The sequence below is a fragment of the Hylobates moloch genome, unplaced genomic scaffold, assembly GCF_009828535.3.
Source record: "Hylobates moloch isolate HMO894 unplaced genomic scaffold, HMol_V3 SCAFFOLD_10, whole genome shotgun sequence".
Lineage (NCBI taxonomy): Eukaryota > Metazoa > Chordata > Mammalia > Primates > Hylobatidae > Hylobates > Hylobates moloch.
In genome coordinates, this window is record NW_026652285.1 from 14,878,169 (window position 1) to 14,902,749 (window position 24,581).

Below are 24,581 nucleotides of genomic sequence, written 5' to 3' on the forward strand. Positions count from 1 at the left end.
TCAGCCTCCCAAGTTGCTAGGATTCAAAAATAACTTTATGAGCACCATTTTAACTCCTTAATTAGCTATGATTAAATTATCTGTGGTAAATACATATTATAAGAAAACAGTGAAATTATATTAATAGGATGCTAGGGAGGCAGAAAGGCTATAATTCACATAAAGAGGCAAAGCCTCTGAGAATCTAAATATCAATTGGGAGCAAATCTAGACAACAAATCTAGGCAAGCATTGAATCCTATGTGCTTCTGACAAAATAATTCAGCAAGTTACAACTTACCTTCTCAATCACTTTATTTCCCCCAAAGCGAGTAACAAATTCTGCTGGAGAAGCCACAGTGAAATCTCGTTGAGAATCTATTTTCTTTCTGTCTCGGCCCTGCTTTACTAGGTGCAAGCCAGACATGCTGGACCTATAAAAATACAGAAGCCATAAAAACACCACCTATATTTTCTGGAGACCTGCTTTTCACTACCATACCCATAACAGTACTTTCACAACTGCATCCTGTGAAGACTGCATGCTGGCAGGTCACGTACTTTTCAAATAAAAGAAAAGAAAATGATTCTTGCTTGTGGAAATTTAAGAAAAAAAAAAGCGTTTCTGAATAATAAAAGATAGTATCAAGGTTTACCAGCAGATGCCATCACAAAGAGATAGGCAAAGGATAGACGGTAGAAATAATAGACTCAGAGACCGTTAAAGCCAAAAAACAAGTTACCAGGGTTGTTTCTGGATCGTGACTCTGGTGTGCAGATGAACTTCACCTCTGTATCTCTGACTTCTATCTTTCTTATGACCTGTAACTCCACATTTTAAAACTGCCTACTAAACGTTTTACCTGGGTATCCCCTAGGTATTTCAAAATCAACAACTCCAAAACAAAATTCTTTACAAGGCAGCATAATATGCCATATTTAATCAGTTTTAAGGTTCTACTTCTTTTCTTTTTACTTTAAAAAAATCTCCTAGGCCGGGTGCTGTGGCTCATGCCTGTAATCCCAGCACTTTGGGAGGCTGAGATGACAGGATGGCTTGAGACCAGGAATTCAAGACCAGCCTAGGCAACATGGCAAAACCCTGTCTATAAAAAAAATACAAAAATTAGCTGGCACAGTTGTGTGTGCCTGTAGCCCCAGTTACTTGGGGTGGGGTGGGGGGCAGCTGAGGCAGGTGAATTGCTTGGGCATGAGTGGTCGAGGCTGCAGTAAGTCATAGTCATGCTACTGCACTCCAGCCTGGGTGACAGAATGATATGGGCGTCTCAAAAAAAAAAAAAAAAAAAAAAAACTGAAATTGGTATGTATTTTACAATTGATGCCTTATTAAATTGGCAGTACTGTTTTTGTTGTTGTTTTGTGCCAGAGTCTTGTTCTGTCGCCCAGGTTGGAATGCTCTGGCCAGATCTCAACTCACTATAACCTTCAACTCCCAGGTTCAAGCGATTCTCCTGCCTCAGCCTGCAGAGTAGCTGAGACTGTAGGCGCGTGCCACACCTGGCTAATTTTTGTATTTTTAGTAGAGACAAGGTTTCGCCATGTTGACCAGGCTGGTCTCGAACTCCTGACCTCAGGTGATCCTCCCACCTTGGCCTTCCAAAGTGTTGTGATTACAGGCATGAGCCACCGCGCCTGGCCGGCAGTACTGTACTTTTTCCTTAGTGGTACATAAAATAACAGCATTTCTAACGATCAATGGCACCTTGGATTAGACAAAATATGATAGTGGAAACAGCACAGGCCTGGGTTTACATTCCAGATCTGTCCACTTAAATGATCTTTTGCAAATAATTTAACCTTCTCAGCTTCAGTGTTCTCTTTGTAAAATAGGCATAATATTCACTGTCGCGGTTATTTACCTATTGTCTCTCAGCTCCAAACCTACCCTTTTATGCTGTGCTCTGTGACAATGGGGCCAAGATTCTGCAAACTTCATTTCCAAGACTCCTTTGCTAGCTCCTTCCTGTTCTGTTCACCAAACCGGAAGGCAGAAAGGTAAGAAAAGGGCCTTCCTTCCTATTTCCCAGCTGTTATCAGCATTGCTCCAGCTGTAACAGAGACTTAATTCCAGTCTCTAGCTTCTTTCAACAGTCTGGTGAAAAGCCATAGAGGTACCAGCAGCAGTGGGTTGTGGCTCTTTGGCAGTCAGAATATCAACCTTGCCATGCTCACTCATCCTCTGGACCTCACTGCCTGGGCCTATCAATCACCTGTCAGGCCAAGGATCTGAGTACCAGCTACTCAAAGCTTACGCCCAGAGGTCCAGGCACCAGCCCTCCAGGGGACCTCCACCAAGCTCCTAGGTTCTGGTAACACTACCTCCCTTTTGTTCTCCCAGACTTACGGGTGATAGCCACTTCCTCTAGTTATTAACTCTGGGGTACCTCAGAGTGCCTTTTTTGTTGTTGTTCTTTTATTCTTCTAACACCCAATTATGCAATTCTCACTATTGAATGTTCTCTGTTTATAACACCTAGTACAATTTATTTTCCTTTTGACTGCACCTTGACTGATAGACCCCCCAAAAGAGTGTTCAGAGGATTAAATAAGATAGTGGATATAAGCTCTTTTGTACACTGTTCGATAGACAGTTGTTTTCTTTTCCTATTCCCACCTTTTCTTCCTTTCCTACTTCATGGGGTAGTAAGGTATCTTTTCAAAATAAGAAGGTATGATTAAAATCTTCCTACATGCAGCAAAATATCTAGATTTCTGTGCACATACATAGTTTTACATATACATATATAAATAAGACCAGTCTTTCTTTCTTCTCTGAGTGTCTCTACGCATAAAACTCAATGAGTGGGCATTTTCCCTACACTTCACATGACTTAGTGTGGCTCTTAACTTGCAAAACCACCACCTACAGGAGTATAACAAGAAGGGACAAGGCCAGGCACGGTGGCTCACACCTGTAATCCCAGCACTTTGGGAGGCCGAGGCAGGCGGATCACTTGAGGCCAGGAGTTCTAGACCAGCTTGGCCAACATGGCGAAACCATGTCTCTACTAAAAAAAAAAAAAAAAATAGCCGGGCATGGTGGTGCACATCTGTAATCCCAGCTACTCAGGAGGCTGAGGTGGGAGAATCACTTGAACCCAGGAGGCAGAGGTTGCAGTGAGCAGAGATCAAGCCACTGCACTCCAGCCTGGGCGACAGAGCGAGACTCTGTCTCAAAAACAAAAAGACAAAAAAAAAAAAAAAAAAACAAGAAGGGACAGTTCAGAGTCTAGCAGCTACTTTGCCTACTAGACTTAAGGACAGCCGTAAAAAAGGCTATGCATTCTGCTGTTGGCACTCAATATAAAATGCTCTGTACCCTTCTTAGAGACTGACATTTCAAGCTAGGCAATCTATTAAAATTTTCTTCATCCTTTTCTATCCAGGTATTTAGTTATACTGCATCTGGACTGGAACTTTAAAGTTAAGAGGCACCTTATAGAAAAAGAGGCCCAGAAGGAGAATGATTTGTCTAAGGTCACAAAGGAAATCTGTAGCATATATAGACCAGAAAATCAGGTTTCATGGTCATTTCAATGTTCTTCCAATTACACTATGCAACATATCTAATGATAATAAACACCAGAGGTCTAAAAACAGTGCCAGTGTACATGTTTTGTTTCACTTTTTTAATCGTTTCATTTTTCTTTCATACATTCTTTTTAATTTTTTTATTATTGCATATGTTTTTAAATAAATAAAAATTACCTTTCTGTCCTTAACTTTGTCATGAACCTACTTCTTTTGGGCCCCAAGTCCATGGATCATTATCAGTGTATCAGACTGGACAATAACACGAATGAATCTCAAAAACCTCATGTTCAGAGAAGGAAACCAGACACAAAAAAGTATATACCATATGACTCCATTTATATGACAAGGATAACTAATCTACAGTGCAGAACACCAATCAGTGGGCTGGGGCTGTAGGAACCGACTGCAAGGGAGTATGGGAATGATGGAAATGTTCTATATCTTGATCTTGTAGTAATGGTTACACGGGTAGATATCTGTGTTAAAACCATCAAACTACATAATTTTAAAAGGTGAACTTGGCCTGGTACATTGGTTCACACGTGTAAACCCAGCACTTTGGGAGGGCAAGGCAGAAGGATTGCTTGAGCCCAGGAGTTCAAGACCAGCCTGGATAACACAGAAAGAGCTCATCTATACAAAAAAATCAAAAAATTAGCCAGCCTTGGTGGCACACGCCTATAGTCCCAGCTACTTAGGAGTCTGAGGTGGGAGAATCACTTGAGCCAGGAAGACTAGGCTGCAGTAAGCTATGATCACACCACTGCACTCCAGCCTAGGTGACAGAGTGAGATCCCAACCCCACTCCACCAAAAAAAAAAAGGGTAAACTTTACTGTACTTAAATTATACCTCAACAAACCTGACTTTTGAAAATACTCATTTAACTGCCAGGCATGGTGGCTCCCACCTGTAATCCCAGCACATTGGGAGGCTGAGGCAGATGGATCACTTGAGGTCAGGAGTTCGAGACCAGCCTGACCAATATGGTGAAACCCCGTCTCTACTAAAATTACAAAAATTAGCTGGGCGTGGTGGCAGGCGCCTGTAGTCCCAGCTACTCGGGAGGCTGAGCAGGAAAATCGCTTGAACCCGGGAGACAGAGGTTGCAGTGAGCCGAGATCACGCCACTGCACTGTAGCCTAGGCAACAGAGTTAGACTCCATCTCAAAAAAAAAAAAAAAAAAAAAAATCATTTAACTGTCCACATAAAACAGGTATATTTGGCTGTAAATTATTCCTCAATAAAGTTGGCTTTTAAACAACTGTTACTAATGGTATGGAAAGGCAACACAGAGAATAAGACTAAGGAAGTACCCACACCTTGAAAATCGGCAACTATAAGTATGGCACAATCAAACATTTCTTCATCTGTCCTCATTATCTTCAACCCTCTGGGCACCTCCACTTCATATCCCACAAGTATTTCAAAGTCTGAGGATACAAAAATGTCAATCAAAATGCAAACTAGGACTGATCTTCTTAGGAACTTCCATTTTTCCATTACCCCATATACATTTAGATACCTAACCAATACCATGTGCTCTCCGGCAGAAATATAATCTACTCTATCACAACTTGGCTTTCTCAACAACAGGAATTCACCACTGCATTATAGTATTTTTGTCAGTACTACTCCAATTCATTCTTCAAAATGCAACTAAACTGTCAGTGCTCCCAGTGAGCCTTTGCTGATACTGATCCTTCCAACTTCACCCCTTAAGGAGGTAGATAACTGAGCTTCCTCTGCGCCACACCAGAACATGCACTTACATCTTTCCTCCCAATCACACTGGACTGTTACATGAGTTTAACACATCTGTTTTCCCTGATAAATAGTTTGTGTTCCTTGAGGTCAGATACTCTTATTCATCCCTTGAGGTCAGAGATTCTTATTTATTGCTGTATCTCCAGCACCAAAGGGTACCTGGCACAGATAGAAACTGCTCAAACATCTTTGGGTTTTTTTTTTTTTTTAGACAGAGTCTCACTCTGTCACCCAGGCTGGAGTGCAGTGGTCCAATCTCGGCTTATTGCAACCTCCGCCTCCCAGGTTCAAGCGATTCTTGTGCCTCAGCCTCCCAAGTAGCTGGAATTACAGGCATGTGCCACCACGCTCGACTAATTTTTTCTATTTTTAGCACGGACGGGGTTTCACCATGTTGGCCAGGCTGGTCTCAAATTCCTGGTCTCAAGTTATCTGCCCACCTCAGCCTTCCAAAATGCTGGGATTACAAGTGGGAGCCACCACACCTAGCCTGCTCAAACATTTTTGAACGGTGATTATTATTTATTAATTATTGACAACTACACAAAGTAACACTATTTCTGAGTACTCGCTATGGGACAGACACTATGCTAAGCTCTTTACATGTATTGGCGTATTAATCCTCACAATAATGCTATAATGTTTGAGCACCATTTTACAAGTGAGGCTCAGAGGGATTAGGTAACTTGCCCATGATCATTCACACAGCCAGACGTAACAAAACAGATCCAACCTTTCTGACTCTAAGTCCTTGAACTTGATATCCTACAATACTGCCTTAAGTTAACCTGCACTGAATATAGTCACAGTTAATTATTCACTGTATATCCATGTAAAGAATTATGTTTTTAGAGCAGGGGTATCCAATCTTTTGGCTTCCCTGGGCCACATTGGAAGAAGAAGAATTGTCTTGGGCCACATATAAAATACGCTAACACTGGCGGGCACAGTGGCTTGTGCCTGAATTCCAGCACTTTGGGAGACTGAGGTAGGTGGACCACGAGGTCAAGAGATCAAGGCCATCCTGGCCAACATGGTGAAACCCCGTCTCTACTAAAAATACAAAAAATTAGCCGGGCGTGGTGGCGTGTGCCTGTAGTCCCAGCTACTTGGGAAGCTGAGGCAGGAGAATCGCTTGAACCCGGGAGGCGGAGGTTGCAGTGAGCCGAGATCACGCCACTACACTCCAGCCTGGCAACAGAGCAAGACTCCGTCTTAAAAAAAAAAAAAAAGAAACACACTAACACTAATGATAGCTGATGAGAAACACATACACACACACACACACACACACACACACACACATCTCATAATATTTGTTTTTGTTTTTGTTTTGAGATGGAGTTTTGCTCTTGTTGCCCAGGCTGGAGTACAATGGTGCGATCTCGGCTCACCGCAACCTCCGCCCTCCTGGGTTCAAGCGGTTCTCCTGCCTCAGCCTTCCCGAGTAGCTGGGATTACAGGCATGCGCCACCACGCCCGGCTAATTTTGTGTTTTTAGTAGAGATGGGGTTTCTCTGTGTTGGTCAGGCTGGTCTCGAGCTCCCAACCTCAGGTGATCCACCCGCCTCGGCCTCCCAAAGTGCTGGGATTACAGGCATAAGCCACCACACCTGGTCAAAAATCTCGTAATGTTTTAAGCAAGTTTACGAATTTGTGTTGGGCCTCATCCAAAGCTGTCCTGGGCTACATGCAGTCCATGGGCAGTGGTTTGGACGAGCTTACTTTAGAGCAAATACCAGGTGATGTTTCTTTAAAACCGTTTTTGGAGAACAAATTTCTTAGATCTTTGCTGCCCATGTCTTCCAATGTTTACATATAAGCCCCAAATATATGCCGGTCATATTAACCATTACAAATCTCAATTCTCTCAAGAACTGAAAGAACGCCTGATGATGTTATTAAATAAATGACTGATACGATTATACTAATCTGAGACGACATATACTAAATAAATGTAGTCTTAAAGTTATCAAAAAATTAAGATAAAATGAAACATGAAGGAAAGGGCAAGAGTAAAAGGCAATGCCGGCCGGGCGCGGTGGCTCACGCTTGTAATCCCAGCACTTTGGGAGGCCGAGGCGGGCGGATCACAAGGTCAGGAGACCGAGACCACGGTGAAACCCCGTCTCTACTAAAAATACAAAAAAATTAGCCGGGCGTGGTGGCGGGCGCCTGTAGTCCCAGCTACTCGGAGAGGCTGAGGCAGGAGAATGGCGTGAACCCGGGAGGCGGAGCTTGCAGTGAGCCGAGATTGCGCCACTGCACTCCAGCCTGGGTGACAGGGCGAGACTCCGTCTCACAAAAAAAAAAAAAAAAAAAAAAAAAAAAAAGGCAATGCCTTTCAGGAGAAATTTTTTTTTCATTGAAACTGTAAAAATGTGAAGATACTAGAATGTTAATGTGACTGCTCTAAGAAGTAATTTTTTAATGTTGCACAAAACGTAGTATGAATTTCATATATTCAATGAAAAATGTGCTTATGCATCTAATAAGCAAAGTTGAACTACCCTTGCAGAAATGTATTACCTGTTCAATGGCCTAAGGGATAATAGGTAATTTTAAAGAGGGTGATACGAGCATTTGTAAAGCTCTGTGTAACTGTATAACATCATGTAAATTTGTATGATTTTGTTTTGTGAATATAGTTTCAACTTGCTAAGTAAAGCAATAAGGGGCAAACACTAAACTTACTACTTAAAAAGCATTAAACAGACTTTGTAACGATAGTCTTTCAAGGTTTACCCTTGCTGCCATTATGCTGCTATGAAATTCTCAAAGCATCTTGAGAAAAACAAGCTTCCATTCCCCTTGGAACTTTCTGAACAGGGCAAAGTATATAAAGTCCTCTCAAGGGAAAGCCAGAAGTTAACAAAAAAAGGCATTCTTTAACTTAAGCAAGTTAAAAGAAAGATCAGACTTTAAACATAAGCATTTTTCTGTGCATCATCCTGGAAGATTTCAAAATGAAAAGAAGAGAATAAAAAAGGATAAAGAGTATAAGAAAGGCCAGGTGTGGTGGCTTACACCTGTAATCTCAGCACTTTGGGAGGCCAAGGTAGGCGGATGGCTTGAAGCCAGGAATTCAAGGCCAACCTTGCCAACATGGCAAAACCACATCTCTACTAAAAAAAAAAAAAAAAAATACAAAAATTAGCTGGGCATGGTGGTGTGCCTGTAGTCCCAGCTACTCGGGAAGCTGAGACAGGAGAATCGCTTGAATCTGGGAGGCAGAGGTTGCAGTGAGCTGAGATCGTACCACTGCACTCCAGCCTGGGCAACAGAGCGAGACTTGGTCTCAAAAAAAAAAGAAATTGACTCTAGGCAAATGACCAATAAGTACTCCAGTGCCGGCACTATCCGTGCAAAACAGGAAACAAAGTGTGAAGCAATGCAAGCACATATGTGAAATTTGGCTCCACACTAAATCCGGCTTCATGATTAACTATATATTTAAAAAATTGGCAAACTGCCAACATTTTTTTACAATACTTATTTTTACTTTAATCAAGACTAAGAACTTTAACTATAAAAATGTTAATTAGCCAAATTTCTCCAGTTCTCTATCAGGTTTTAAGAAATATTTTATTATCTAAACTTTTCCACGTCTTTCTCCCCTCCTTACCGGTTCCTTACTACATTGTTCCATAAATAACCTTTTCAAATCTGTAATTGAACTAACTTTTAGATAACTTCTGAATTAGACAAAATTATTATTTTTTCTCACTAATCACACACTTTCTGGCACATTTTGTATACAGAATCATGTGTTAACTAGAATTCTTATCCTTAGTAACCTAAAACTTTAGTGAAACCCGAAAAAGCAAGAAATCCTGAACCATCAGAGATAAAAGCATTATAGATAAGAACAATTCCACAATTTTTAGAAACATATTTCCCCATGTCACAACCTTTCCTTAATTGGAACTGACCCAGATATTCAATGAGCATCAAAAATAATTTTAGGATTTTTTTTTTTTTTTTTTGAGACAGAGTCTTGCTCTGTCCCCCAGGCTGGAGTGCAGTGGTGTAATCTCAGCTCACTGTAACCTCCTCTTCCCAGGTTCAAGCAACTCTCCAGCCTCAGCCCCCAAGTAACTGGGATTACAGGCACACACCACTATGCCCAGCTAATTTTTGTATTTTCAGTAGGGATGGGGTTTCGCCACACTGGCCAGGCTGGTCTCGAACTCCTGATCTTGGGTGATCCACCCTCCTTGGCCTTCCAAAGTGCTGGGATTATAGGCATGAGCCACCACGCCTGGCCAAGATTTTAATTTACGCAAAAAGATTACCTAAAACATTTATCCCATTCACTGTACTCAATTCTTTCATGTTTAACAGTTTATTTAGATAACTTCTATAAACGGAGATATCAGACACTATCATTTAAAGTTAGTTATTTCCTTGCTAACCATGTTTTTAATAGCCAGTGAACATAAGGTGCTCACCTAAACCTAAGTAACAGCCTTAAAGGTAAATACATTGGTATTTTTTTTTTGCCAGTAACCGAAGACTTAGCTAACAACATTAAGTTACTCTCATTTGTTGAAAAAAAAAAAGGCACACAAACCAAGATCATTTTGTTTGGGCTAAGTTAGTAGTTTTATAACCTTCTATGCCAAACATTGACATCTCAAAATATTTAGCACAGACAAATATAAAATCCAGACAAAAAATGTATTCTGACAATTCTGAAGGCATTTCTAGTTTTATTTTACTAATAACTTTAAAGCCAGCTTGTTTAGTAAAGTTATACTTAAGTCACATGAACTTGAAAATTGCTTAGACTTATTTACTTAATTTTTAAGTGCTCTTTTATTTATAAGCCAATTTGGTAGACACGACATGTAACAATAAGTGTGCATACAAGTAAACACACGTAGACACGTATAGACGCACACAAACGAAGATTCAATCACTTTTAACTTGGAATCTTAAGGCATGAGATAGCAATACAAGCTTGGGGGGTTTTACTTTGTTTGCCCCAATAGATAATCCAATGAAGGCTGTGAACCAAAATTTCAGATAAAGCACAGCAGTTTGACATATGCAACTCCATCACACTTTCCCATTCAACAGCAAGCTCCAGATTCCAAACAATATTGGAGCCAAACAGTATTACAACTGCAAGAGAAAATTCTAAGGAGGGCTTAATACTAGACCTCAGAACTCTGCCTAGGGTGTCCCCTTTAGAGAAGTTGAGGTCTGGAGGATCCCTGGGCCGTCCCCCTTTGGGGTCCAGTCTTAGAGTGTCAGACGTCTCTGACCTTAGGTGGGCACTGGTGCTGCTTAGCATGTTTTCCCTTCAGAGGCGATGGCCTACTATGAGGTTTCCTTCTGTCCCTGGATGAAGGCCTGGACTTCTGGCATCCTTATAATTTGATAAGGCCACACTTTCCCATGCTTCCTGTTCCACTAGAGGGATAGCCATGAACTGTAATGATAGGAACTGGAGGCTGGGTGGGTTTCTTTTGTCCTTAGCCAGTAGAGTAGGGGAAGGGAAGAATTTAGCATGAGAAAACAAGGTTTAAGTCGCTGAAACAAATGCCAGCTCACCCCAAGCTGTGCCACACGTAGGAATCAGGGACCACAGCTGGAAAAGATAGAAAGGAGTCCTTCAGAGTGGCCCTGGCCAGAAACCTGAAGTTGCCTCTGTGTTTAGGTGCTGCCCACCAACGGTCCCAAGTTGGAAAGGAAAAGAGAGAGAGAGACTGAGATTCCCCTAAATGGTGCAGGAAAAACAAACGAGAAAAATAAACCCCAAACTTTGAGATGACCTCCTGGCTGGCTTGCCAAAATACGTTACCAGTGGAGGATGTACAAGTTCTTGGTGTTTTGAACAAAGAATTGAACAAAACACAAACAAAGCAGGGAAAGAATAAAGCAACAAAAGCAGAGACTTAACTGAAAATGAAAGCGCACGGCCAGGCACAGTGGCTCACGTCTGTAATTCCAGCACTTTGGGAGGTAGATGTGGGGGGATAACATGAGGTCAGGAGTTCGAGACCAGCCTAGCCAACATGTTGAAACGTTGTCTCTACTAAAAATACAAAAATTAGGCCGGGCACAGTGGCTCACACCTGTAATCCCAACACATTGGGAGGCTGAGGCGGGCGGATCACGAGGTCAGGAGATCAAGACCATCCTGGCTAACACAGTGAAACCCCATCTCTACTAAAAAATACAAAAAAATTAGCCGGGCGTGGTGGCGGGCGCCTGTAGTCCCAGCTACTCGGGAGGCTGAGGCATGAGAATTGCTTGAACCCGGGAGGCAAAGGTTTCAATGAGCCAAGATTGCACCACTGCACTCCAGCCTGGGCTAAAGAGCGAGACTCCGTTTCAAAAAATCAAAAAATTAAAACAACAACAAAAAAAGAAAATGAAGCACACTCTACAGGTTGGGAGCTAGCCCAAGCAAGCCGCGCAAGGGTCTGGTTACAGAATTTTCTGGGGTTTAAATATCCTCTAGAGATTTCCATTGTTACTTGGTGTACATCCTGTGTAAATAAAGATGATGAAGTAAAGTTACAAAGTCATTTATTCAGTGTATATCCTATGTAAAGGAAGAGGATGTTTCCTGTCATAACTGAAGTGTTTGTTTCCATTTGATTTAGTTCTAGGAAGTTCTTGGGTTCCCTGCCTCCAGGTCCTACTCGCTTGCATGATTCTCATTGTGTCCTCACAGAGTGGAAGGGGAAAGGCAGATATTTGGAGCCTATTTTTTTTTTTTTTTTTTGAGACAGAGTCTCGCTCTCTCTCCCAGTCTAGAGTGCAGTGGTGCGATCTCGGCTCACTGCAAGCTCCGCCTCCTGGGTTCACACCATTCTCCTCCCTCAGCCTCTAGAGTAGCTGGGACTACATGCGCCCGCCACCACGCCTGGCTAATTTTTTGTATTTTTAGTAGAGACGGGGTTTCACCGTGTTAGCCAGGATAGTCTCGATCTCCTGACCTCGTGATCCGCCTGCCTCAGCCTCCCAAAGTGCTGGGATTACAGGCGTGAGCCACCGCGCCTGGCCTGGAGCCTATTTTATAAGGGCACTAATCCCATTCATGAGGGCTCTGCCCCCATGATCTACTCAACTCCCAAAGGCCCCACTTCTTGACATAGTGGTAATTAGATTTCAACATATACATTTTTTGTGTGTGTGAGGCAGAGTCTCGCTCTGTAGTCCAGGCTGAAGTGCAGTAGCACAATGTCAGGTCACTGCAACCTCCATGTCCCAGGTTCAAGCAATTCTTGTGCCTCAACCACCTGAGCAGCTGGGATTACAGGATCCTACCATCACACCCGGCTAATTTTTGTATTTTTAGTAGAGATGGAGTTTCGCCATGTTGCCCAGGCTGGTCTCGAACTCCTGGCCTCAGGTATCTGCCCGCCTCGGCCTCCCAAAGTGCTGAGGTTACAGACATGAGCCACCGCACCCAGCCTCAACATATAAATTTTGGCAAAGACACATTCAGACACTATATATTAATATATACTTATAGAGATATATATGCACGTTTTATTTCTATATGTATAGGCATGAGGTTTTTATATAAAAACTATGTTATATATAAAACACATTTAAGGCCGGGCACGGTGGCTCACGCCTGTAATCCCAGCACTTTGAGAGGCCGAGGCGAGCATATCACCTGAGGTCGGGAGTTCGAGACCAGTCTGACCAACATGGAGAAACCCCATCTCTACTAAAAATAAAAAATTAGCGGGGCATGGTGATGCATGCCTGTAATCCCAGCTACTCGGGAGGCTGAGGCAGGGGAATCGCTTGAACCCGGGAGGCAGAGGTTGTGGTGAGCCAAGATCGCGCCATCACACTCCAGCCTGGGCGACAAAAGTGAAACATTTTTCACACACATGCGTGTGTGTACCTATATATATATGTATATATGTGTGTGTGTGTGTGTGTGTATATATATATATATTTTTTTTTTTGAGACGGAGTTTCGCTCTTATCGCCCAGACTGGAGTGTGATGGCGTGATCTCTGCTCACTGCAAATTCTGCCTCCTGGGTTCGATCGATCAAGCAATTCTCCTGCCTCGGCCTCCCAAGTAGATGAGACTACAGGTGCCTGCCACCACGCCCAGCTAATTTTTGTATTTTTAGTAGAGACGGGGTTTCACCATGTTGGCCAGGCTGGTCTCGTACTCGTGACCTCAGGTGATCCACCCGCCTTGGCCTCGCAAAGTACTGGGATTACAGGCATAAGCCCCCACCATGTCCGGCCTATATATACATTTTTGAAATATATATTTATACATGTATATACATAAAAAATTTTGATACTATATTATATATATATATACACACAAACATAGATTATATATAATATATTTCAGTTACTTTGAAAAAAAAATTTTTAGAGATGGGTTCTCACTGTTGACCAGGCTGCAGTGCAGTGGCAGGAATATATCTCCCTGCAACCTCAAACTCCTGGGCTCAAGCAATTCTCTGGCCTCAGCCTCCAGAGTAGCTGGTACTACAGGCTCATGCCACTGCACCCAGCTATATTGTAGTTACTTTTATACCTCTTTGCCTCTCAGTGGAAGTTTTGCTTAGTTATCCCCTCAAAGGGTGGAAGAAGTGGTAAAAAAGAAAAAGGGGCAATTACAGAGGCAGTTGGGGAGAAAAAAGGAATGGAAAAGGATGATCTAAAGACAGATTTTGCCAACTCAGTGTTTTTTGTTTATTTTCTGTCTTTGCCTAAGTTTAGTTTAACTTTCAGTAATTTTCTTCAAAATAAAAACTCTACATTATAAAAACAAGCAAACAAAAAAGATAATGGAGGGATGCCAGGCACAGTGGCCTATAATACCAACACTGCTGGAGGCCAAAGTGGGAGAATTGCTTGAGTATAGGAGTTTGAGACTAGCCTGGGCAACACAGTGAGACCCCATCTCTACAAAAAAACTTAAAAAGAAAAAAAAATTAGCCAGGCCTGATGGTGCATGCCTGTAGTCCCAGCTACCCAGGAGGCTGAGGTGGGAGGATCACTTGAGCCCAGGAGTTCAAGGCTACTGTGAGCTATGACTACACCACTGCACAAGCAAATCATTCAAGTCTTTTATGTCAATTCTCTGCAGGGAGGTGCAGACCTGCAAGAGGCCTGAAGAGGGCCCAAGAAGGCCTGACTCATTTCCTCCTCAGCCTGAGTTCTAATGGCAATAAGAAAGGTCCCAAAGTGAAGGAGTTCGGCATCCTGAACAATTCTGTCTGACTACATGTCACAATCACAGCAGGCACCTTTCCTAGCCCCAGACACACATTCTAAAAAAGTTTTCTGCAAAACTATACAATATCTTTCCTTTACAGCAGTTGAAGAGACTTCACTGGAAATACTAGCCAAATCCAGGGAGTAAATTTGATACATCTGAGGTTCCCTTCAGGCAATAATAGCACAGCAGGGTCTGCATGGGGTGCTTGTTTTCAACGTAGCTATAATATCACACATGGGCTCAGGGATCTTTTATTCAAATTCCCAATGTAAAATAAAGGTTTAGAAATTCAGGAGCCAATATGCCCATTTTTATTCATTTTCTTAAAAAAATAGCCTTCATTTTTTAAAGATAGAAAAAAAATGATCAAATAAATTTCAGGGCTTAGCTGTCAGTACCTTACCGTTTTTTTTAAAGATATATATATTACCCAAATGTGGTAGCCTAACACTTACCTTTGAAGCATGTAATATCTCATTTCCTTATTTTCCTCTGGAGAACCCTCCATATCAAGATGGGAAAAGAATGGAAGCTTTTTCTTCAGATTTTGGCCTTGTAAACACAAGCCGCAGTTCCTCCTTCTGTTGCAGCTGCTTAAAACCCAGGAGGACAAGAGATACTGTGCCTTCTGCCTGGCTTCATTCAGACTAGAATACTCCTGATGGCCTCAAACCATAGTCTTTTTGTCTAATTTTTCCCAATTTCCTTCCTTCCCCACCTTTCTCTTCCTTTTTGCATCTTCTCTCCTCCACACGGTTAGCCTACACACAGAATTAGTTGATTTCGCAAGGGAACTGAGAGGAGCCAGGGAGAAATATAAAAGCTTGTGTAACTATAAAGTAGATCTTAGCAGCTCTCCTCTAGTTGCAGCAAACATTTTCAACAACAGTCACTTTCTTCTGACAGTCAACGGAGAAAAGCTCCACTGCCTCTCCTGGCTGCCAGGAGCACATGACAGGGAAAGCCCAGGACAAAAAGACAAAATTTACAAGGACAATTAAGCCAAAAAAATAATGGGCTCATGAAATCCAGAGGGAGGAGCACAGCTTGGTCTAAAGAGGTAATTTCTGAGAGCCAATCAAAACAAATAATACCAATTATCAGACTGCACGGTGAGGAAAAGCAGGTCAGGTGGGAAAGCAAGCACGTAGAAAGGAAACACGCCACGCACTACTAGGGAACTTAGAATCAAGTGTGAGCCACGATTCTAATTTTCAGACCAAAGTAGTGGTACATATAGACACCTAAACTAAGGTTTTATGCACCAAAGCTTGAGAATAAGAATGGAGCTGGTACAAAAGGGATACAGAAAAGATTGTGGGTTAAACTCTTAAAAGGAAAAGAGACTCTGACAAATATTTTGGAGGTCTAACCCCCTTAAGCAGGGAAGAAAAATCCTGCCTAGAAAGACTACTTACTGAGACACATATATTACTATGAAAGCAAATTTGCCACAGACAGATCTCTTAAAGAAATAAACACTAGCTGAATGTTATATTGTAATATCTTCCTGTTTTTAGCTTTTACTTAAGTAGATGCTCATGATATTCTGTGTATTAGGAGAAAAATCAATGGCAAAAGACCCTAAAGGCTTAGAATCTATAGAATGACAACTTCCTGAGGCAAGTCCTCAGGCCTGTACACCAAATCTAACCTGAATCATGAACCATAAAAAATTTATTCCCATCAAAATGCTGGATAGAAATAGTTAACAATCTGATGCCAACCACACTGAGAATATATTAAGCTTCCAGAAAAACCTTCGAACACAGAAGTACACAAATGACCTGGAGCATAGATAGAAGTTAAATAATCAGATAAAAGATAAATGATTACAACAAACAAACATTGATCTGAAGGACATTCGGGCAACTTAAGTTGTAAAGACCCAAGTTGCCCAAATTTGAAAGCAACTCAATCAGGCCACCCAACATGACAACCAGCTATAATAAAAAATGGAAGTCCTGGTTGTTCTCTGGTCTGCACTTTGCATCATCCCTTCCACAATGTGTCAATGCCCATTAAGTTAGTCAAGTTTACTTTCCCTTTAAAGAACCAAGCTGACACAGAGGAGCCCTTCTATCTTTACGTCTCTTCAGAATAACCTGTCTCAAAAATAGAGCACTGCAGCCTTTGTTCAGGACAGTTCAGTGGCCACAGATGAGAAGCTGCTCAATTTTACACATACCTAAGTGTCTACAAAACAAACTTGTTATACCAGTTCACCATTCAAAAATGCAAATAAAGCACTAAGTGTAAAAATAAGACAGACTATTTTGCACTCGACTGTATCAGAAAAATATACTAAAGAGGCACACTCAATAATCGAGTTTACACTTCCTTTCACCAAAGGGATCTTTCTACGACAACCAAACACTAACACAGCATACCCAGGTCCAAAAGCAAAGCTAAAGATCTATGTAGATCTTTTATGGACACTGCTGCTCACAATCTTTCTTTAATATTAGAATACAAGAAATAAAAAGCCACATTCATTTCTCCAAATTTAAAGCATCCCCCTTTTAATCTACCATGAACAGTGTCCAACGTAGACACATACCTGGCACAAAATCCAACTAGAAGCCCACACTGATCCCAGCATTGTAACATGCCAAACACCAAGGATGACGTAGCAGTTTACCCGGCAGACAGTGATGCATTCACTAGCTTGACTGCAACGCAGTCTGAGTTATACTGCAGCACACACACTGTGAGAGACTGTTTTACATTGGGGCTTTTACAAGCAGAGAAATCTTCAATCAAGGATGTGTCTCTGTCAAAAAATCAAGTGACCATATATTTAAAGGTTTCTTTGTGGACTCTAAATTCTGATCCATTGACCTATATGCCTAGCCTTGAAGCAATGCCACATGGTCTTGATAACTGTGACTTTTAGTAGGTTTTGAAATCAGGTAGTATGAAGACCTCCAACTACACATTCCCTTTTCAAAAGTGTTTTGGCTATTCTAGGTCCTTTGTTTCCATGTAAATTTTAGGATCGGCTTGTCAAATTCTAGAAAGAAAAAGGCTGCTAGAAATTTGATATGGACTGTGAATTTATGATCAATTTAAGGAGAACTGCTGTCTTGACAATACTGAGTCTTCTAATCCATGCACATGGACTGCCTCTCCATTTATTTAGATTTTATTTAATTTCTTTTTTTTTTTTTTCTTTTTTGAGACGGAGTCTCGCTCTGTCTCCCAGGCTGGAGTGCAGTGGCACGATCTCCACTCACAACCTCTGCCTCCTGGGTTCAAGCGATTCTCCTGCCTCTCAGCCTCCCGAGTAGCTGGAACTAAAAGAACACCACCACGCCCAGCTAATTTTTTGTATTTTTATTAGAGACAGGGTTTCACCATGTTGGACAGGCTGGTCTGGAACTCTTTTTTTTTTTGAGACAGGGTTTCACTCCTGTGACCCAGGCTGGAGTGCAATGGCGTGATCTTGGCTCACTGCAATCTGCAACCTCCGCCTCCCGGGTTCAAGCGATTCTCCCGCTTCAGCCTCCCAAGTAGCTGGGATTACAGGTGCCCGCCACCATGCCAGGCTAATATTTGTATTTTTAGTAGAGACGGGGTTTAACCATGTTGGCCAGACTGGTCTCGAACTCCTGACCTCAGGTGATCCACCCACCTCAGCCTCCCAAAGTGCTGGGATTACAGGCGTGAGTCACCACGCCCAGCCGGTCTGGAACTCTTGACCTCAGGTGATCCATCCGCCTCAGCCTCTGGGTTTGGGATTACAGGCGTGAGCCACTACACCTGGCCAATTTTATTTAATTTCTGTCAGCAATGTTCCACAAGCTTTAGCGTATAAGTCTTGTACCTTTTTTGCTCAATTTATTCCTATTTTATTCTTTTTGATGCTATCATGAACAGAATATTTTCTTAATTTCATTTTTGGATTGTTCATTTCTAGCTAGCATATAGAAATATAATCAACTTTTCTATATAGATCTTACATCCTGTGATCTTGATAAACTCATTAAAAAATTTTTTGTTAACAACTTTACTGAGATACAATTCACATACCATACGTTTCACCCACTTAAAGGGTACAATTCAATAGTTTTTAGTATATTCACATAGTTATGAACTATCATCACAATAAATTTAAGGACATTTTCATTTCATTATATGTGTCATTTTTTTAAAGAGATGAGGTCTTGCTATGTTGCACAGGCTGGACTTAAACTCCTGGGCTCAAGCAATCCTCCTGCCTCAGCCTCCCAGGTAGCTGGGACTACAGGCACATGCACCACGCATGGCAATTTTAGAACATTTTTATTACCCCCAAAAGAAACCCCATGCCCAGTAGCAGCCACTCCTCATTTCTCTAGTATGCTCCCCAATCCTAGCCAACCACTAATCTACTTTCTGTCTTTATAGATTTGCCTATTACAGACATTTCATATAAATGGAATAATATAATATGTGGCCTTTTGTGACTGGCTTCTTTCAGTTAGCATAATGTTTTCAATTCTGTAGCATGTATCAGTACTTCGTTTTTTTTTATGGTTGAATAATATTTCAATGTGTGGACATATCATATTTTGTTTATACATTATCAGTTAATGGATATTGGGTTGTTTCCATTTTATGGCTCTTATTAATAATGTTGTTATGAACATTCATGTATAAATTTTCATGTGGACATATGCTTCCTTTCTCTTGGGTATACAATAAGGAGTGAAGCTGCCAGATCATATGGTTCATATGGTGAGAGTTTAGTTTTATAAGAAAGTGTCGAATTAGCCAGGCACAGTGCTCACGCCTGTAATCCTAGCACTTTGGGAGGCCGAGGCAAGCGGATCACTTGAGATCAGGAGTTCGAGACCGGCCTGGCCAACATGGTGAAACCCCATCTCTACTAAAAATACAAAAATTACCTGGGCATGGTGACAGGCACCTGTAATACCAGCTACTCAGGAGGCTGAGGCAGGAGAATCGCTTGAACCCAGGAGGCGGAGGCTGCAATGAGCCAAGATCGTGCCATTGCATTCCAGCCTGGGCAACAGAGCAAGACTCCATCTCAAAAAAAAAAAAGAAAGTGTCAAATTATTTTCCAGAGTGGCTGTATCATTTTACATTCCCACCAGCAATGCACAAAAAATCCAATTTTTCTGCATTCTCACAAACCTTTGGTATTATGTCTATTTCTTATTCTAGGCATTCTGATAAGTGTGTAATGATATCTCATTGATATTTTCATTTGCGTTTTCCTAATACTAATTAATATTTGCATTTTCCTAATACCTAATAACTATTAGATAATTATAAAACACCTTTTCATGTGCTTATTTGCCATAGGTATATCCTCTTTGGTTTCATTTGCTTCTTTTTAAAAATCATTTCTCTTTTCTTATTGAGAATTTCTATTTATTTTATTTTATTTTTAATTTTTTGAGACACAGTCTTGCTCTTTTGCCCAGGCTGGAATGTAGTGGTGCAAACACTCAATATGCTCAAGCAATCCTCCTGCCTCAGCCTCCCAAGTAGCTGGGACCACAGACATATGCCACCATGCTCAAGTAATTTTAAAATTTTTGTAGAGATGGAGTCTCAAATTCCTGGGCTCAGGAAATCCACCCGGCTTACCTGCCCAAAGCACTGGGATTACAAGCATGAGCCACTGCACTCAGCTGAGAAGTTCTATTTATTGATTCATTGTTGTCATGCTTTAAAAAACAGTATTTAAGGGGCCAGGTGCGGTGGCTCACGCCTATAATCCCAGCACTTTGGAAGGCAGAGGTGGGCAATAACCTGAGGTCAGGAGTTCGAGACCAGCCTGACCAACGTGGAGAAACCCCATCTCTACTAAAAATACAAAATTAGCTGGGCATGGTGGTGCATGCCTGTACCAGCTACTCAGGAGGCTGAGACAGGAGAATTGCTTGAACCTGGGAGGCAGAGGTTGCGGTGAGCCAAGATCGCACCATTGCACTCCAGCCTGGGCAACAAGAGCGAAACTCTGTCTCAAAAAAAAAAAAAAAAAAAATAGTATTTAAGATGGGGCACAGTGGCTCACACCTGTAATTCCAGAGATTTGGGAGGCCAAGGCAAGAAGGTCGTTTGATGCCAGGAGTTCGAAACCAGCCTGGGCAACATGGTAAGACTCTGTCCCTATAATATATAAAAATAAAAAAATATGTTTTTAAAAATTATTAAAACATGTTTTCCTTTAGGTCTTTGAACACATTTACAGTCGCTACTTTGAAATCTTTGTTAAATCCAGTATCTAGGGACACTTGTAGATAATTTCTATTGACTTCTTTTTTTCCTAAACATGGGTCACATTTTCCTTTATCTTTACATGTCTCATGGCTTTTTAATTAAAAATTGAATATAACCTGTCATGGGATTAGAAAACAAATTATGCATATGAACAATTTACAAATTGAACATATGAACAATTTGGATTCCGATTTCTTTCACCCATGAAAGTTGTTACTACAGTTTGTTTCTTTCTTTCTTGGCTTAATCATTTGCCTGAGCTAAATCTGTGAATTCTGTTTCCCTAACAGTGTGCAGCCACTGATGTCTCAGCTCATTTTCTTTTTATTTCTTGGTTTTATGTTTAAATGTGGCTTTTGAGGAGTCACCCCTATGTCTGTGTAGCCAATGATTAGATAGAGTTTATGCTCATATACTTAAAGCTAGAAAGGCTTTTGTCCTCTGTTTATGGGTCTGGAGTATGGGGGATATAGAGTAGTGCATTCAAAGTTCAGGTTTTTCAAGTCTGCCCTAGCTGTTACTTTCCGTTGGGCCTTATCATGTCTCTTCTGTGCATGTACATGCCTCAGCCTGCAATATGCTTGCCCCAACCACAAACAGGCCTCAGTCTGGCAAAGTCACTGGCCTGTGCCACTCACCCACTGCCAAGTGGTCACTTCTCCCAACAATGCCATTGAGCACGGACATCATCCACCACCCAAACTGAGTAAACTCCCTTCAACCACAGCATCAAAGCAGCTGGTCTTCATGGTCTACCCACATTGGCGAAACTTCCATGACGAATCAGCTGGGGAAAGGGGAATAGGAACAATCCCAGACAAGAATACCACAAACTCCTGCTGTTTTACGGAATTTTAGCTTTGTTTTTTTTTTTTTTTTGAGACAGAGTCTTGCTCTGTCGCCTAGGCTGGAGTGCAGTGGCACTATCTAGGCTCACTGCAAGCTCCACCTCCCAGGTTCCCGCCATTCTCCTGCCTCAGCCTCCCGAGCAGCCGGGACTACAGGTGCCCATCACCACGCCCAGCTAATTTTTTGTATTTTTAGTAGAGACGGGGTTTCACCGTGTTAGCCAGGATGACCTTAGGATCCGCCCACCTCGGCCTCCCAAAGTGCTGGGATTACAGGAGTGAGCCACCACGCCCAGCCAGCAGTTTTTTAATCATAAAATTTTCTCAAATTATTGTATGCCTTTTGGTTGATTTCAAGAGTGTTAAAATGGTTAATTTTGTCAAGTTTGTCAATCTTTACAGTTGGTTTTTGTGTTGAAGATCTGCCAATCTCCTCATTCAGCTATACCTGGAAGTCCTCCCTGTTTTATTTACTTTTTAATGACCGATACAACTTCATACAATGAAGTGGAAAAATCTTAAGTATAAAACATATATATGTAAAATTAATATATATATATAGCCATATAACCAGTCACCTCATTAAGATACAGAATATTTCCAGAGTCCCAGAGGGCTTGTGTCCCTTCCTCGTCAATATTCTCCCTTAAAGGTAAAGACTACTCTGACCTTTTATAACCATTAATCAGTCTTGTTTACTCTTGAACTTCATATATATAGTGTTACATAATGTATATACTTTAATGTCTAACTTCTTTTGATCAATATTATGTGTATAAAATCTTTTTTTTTTTGCGATGGAGTCTTGCTCTGTCACCCAGGCTGGAGTGCAGTAGCACACTCTCGGCTCACTGCAACCTCTGCCTCCTGGGATCAAGGGATTCTCCTGCCTCAGCCTTCCAAGTAGCTGGGATTAGAGGTGAGCACCACCACACCCAGCTAATTTTTTTTGTATTTTTACTAGAGATGAGGTTTCACCATTTTGGCCAGGCTGGTCTCGAACTCCTGGCCTCAACTGATCCTCCCACCTCGGCCTCCCAAAGTGCTGGGATTACAGGCGTGAGCCACCATGCCTGGCCTTATGTGTATAAAATTTATCTACGCTTACCACTTGGTTGAATTTATGGAAAAAAAAATTCACCCATGTTGTGATACAGCAGTAGTTTGTTCATTTTCATTTCTGTGTGGGATTCCATCATATGATATACCATGATTTACTTACCTATTCTACTATTCATGGACATTTGGGTTGTTTATGAGTTTTGACAATATTTGCTTATTTTTGATGGATAAATGAACTAATTTCCTCTGGGAATATACGCTAAAATGAAATTGCTTACTAGTGAGGTATGTGCATGTTTAGCTTTAAATGATACTGCTAAATAGTTTTCTAAAATGGCTGTACCAATTCATATTAATACCAGTGATGTGTGAGAGTCAGTGTGTTCCATTTCCCTGCTAACACTTGATATTGCTGGTTTTTTAATTTTAGCTTTTTTGGTTGGGATATGTGTTTAACTCATTGTAATTTTAATTTGCAAATCCCTGATGACTAGTAGTATTGAGCAACTTTTCATATGCTTACTTGACATTTGGTATCTTCTTTTGAAGTGCCTGTTGAAGTCTTTTCCCCATATTTCTATTGTGTTGAATGTCTTTTTTCTTATTGTTTTGTTTTGTTTTGCTTTGTTTTTGAGACAGAGTCTCACTCTATCACTCAGGCTGGAGTGCAATCTCAGCTCACTGCAACCTCCGCCTCCTAAGTTCAAGTGGTTCTCGTGCCTCAGCCTCCCAAGTAGCTGAGACTAAAGGAGTGTGGCACCATGCCTGGCTAATTTTTTATATTTTTAGTAGAGATAGGGTTTCATAATGTTGCCCCAGCTGGCCTCAAACTCCTGAGCTCAGGCAATCCATCCACCTTGGCCTCCCAAGGTGGTAGGATTATAGGTGTGAGCCACTGTGCCCAGTCATAAGATCCTTGTAGTACGATATTTTAATATTCCTCTTCAACAACTGATATAACAAGTAGAAAAAAAAAAAATCAAAGACACAGAAGAACAACTGAAAAACTGAACATAGATAGAACCTATAATCACCAACTGCAACATATACATTCATTGCAAGTGTTTATGAAACTTTATCAAAATAGACCATATACTAAGCCATAAAGTATCAATAAATTTCAAAGGTCTGAAATCCCATAGCGTATATGCTCTGAACACAATGGATTACACTAAAAATCAATAACAAAGGTAATAAAATCCACAAGTGTCTTGATATATTTCTAAACAATTTATGAGTCAAAAAATCACTAGGAAATTAAGAAAATATTTTAATTGACTAATAGTGAAAATGTATATCAAAGCTTGAGGAATATAATAAGACGAATTTATGAGTGAATACAGAGATAAAGAGATGGATATCAACAAAGCCAGAGTTAATTCTTTGAAAAGGCCAACTGAATTGATAAATTTCTACTAAGACTGATAAAAATAAAAGAAAAAATGCTAATTGCCAATATCAGGAATGAGGACGAGGGAATCACTATAAATCCTTTAGACATGAAAAACAAGCATATTATTACAAACTTTACGCCAATAAATTTGAAATGTTAGAAAAAAATTAATAAATTTCTTAAAAACTTTCCATTCCACCCAGAAAGACATGAAAATCTGAATAATCCTAAATCTACTACAGAAATCAAATACATAATATGTATAATTTAAAAACTACTAGCGAGGTGTGGTGACTCACACCTATAATCCCAGCACGTTGGGAGGCCAAGGCAGGTGGATCATTTGAGGTCAGGAGTTTGAGATCAGCCTGGGTAATATGGTGAAACCCTGCCTCTACTAAAAATACAAAAATTAGCTGGCTTAGTGGTGTGCGCCTGTATCCTAGCTACTCGGGAGACTGAGGCACAAGAACTGCTTGAACCTGAGAGGCGGAGGTTGCAGTGAGCCAAGATTGTGCTAC

General features: G+C 41.1%; 1 protein-coding gene across 8 annotated transcripts in view; it reads right to left on the reverse strand.

Annotated features, from left to right (window-relative positions):
• Nucleotides 1-24,581, reverse strand: part of ACACA (acetyl-CoA carboxylase alpha) — a 342,930-nt gene that overhangs the window by 200,653 nt on the left and 117,696 nt on the right. For 6 of the 8 annotated variants that reach the window (XM_032163072.2, XM_032163071.2, XM_058446054.1 and 3 more), the window contains one exon: nucleotides 281-413. In XM_032163072.2, the coding sequence (XP_032018963.1) occupies nucleotides 281-413 (133 nt within the window). Of the gene's footprint in view, nucleotides 1-280; nucleotides 414-4,856; nucleotides 4,977-14,978; nucleotides 15,744-24,581 lie in introns of those variants that run through there. The other 2 variants (XM_032163075.2, XM_058446053.1) reach the window with 2 other exon arrangements.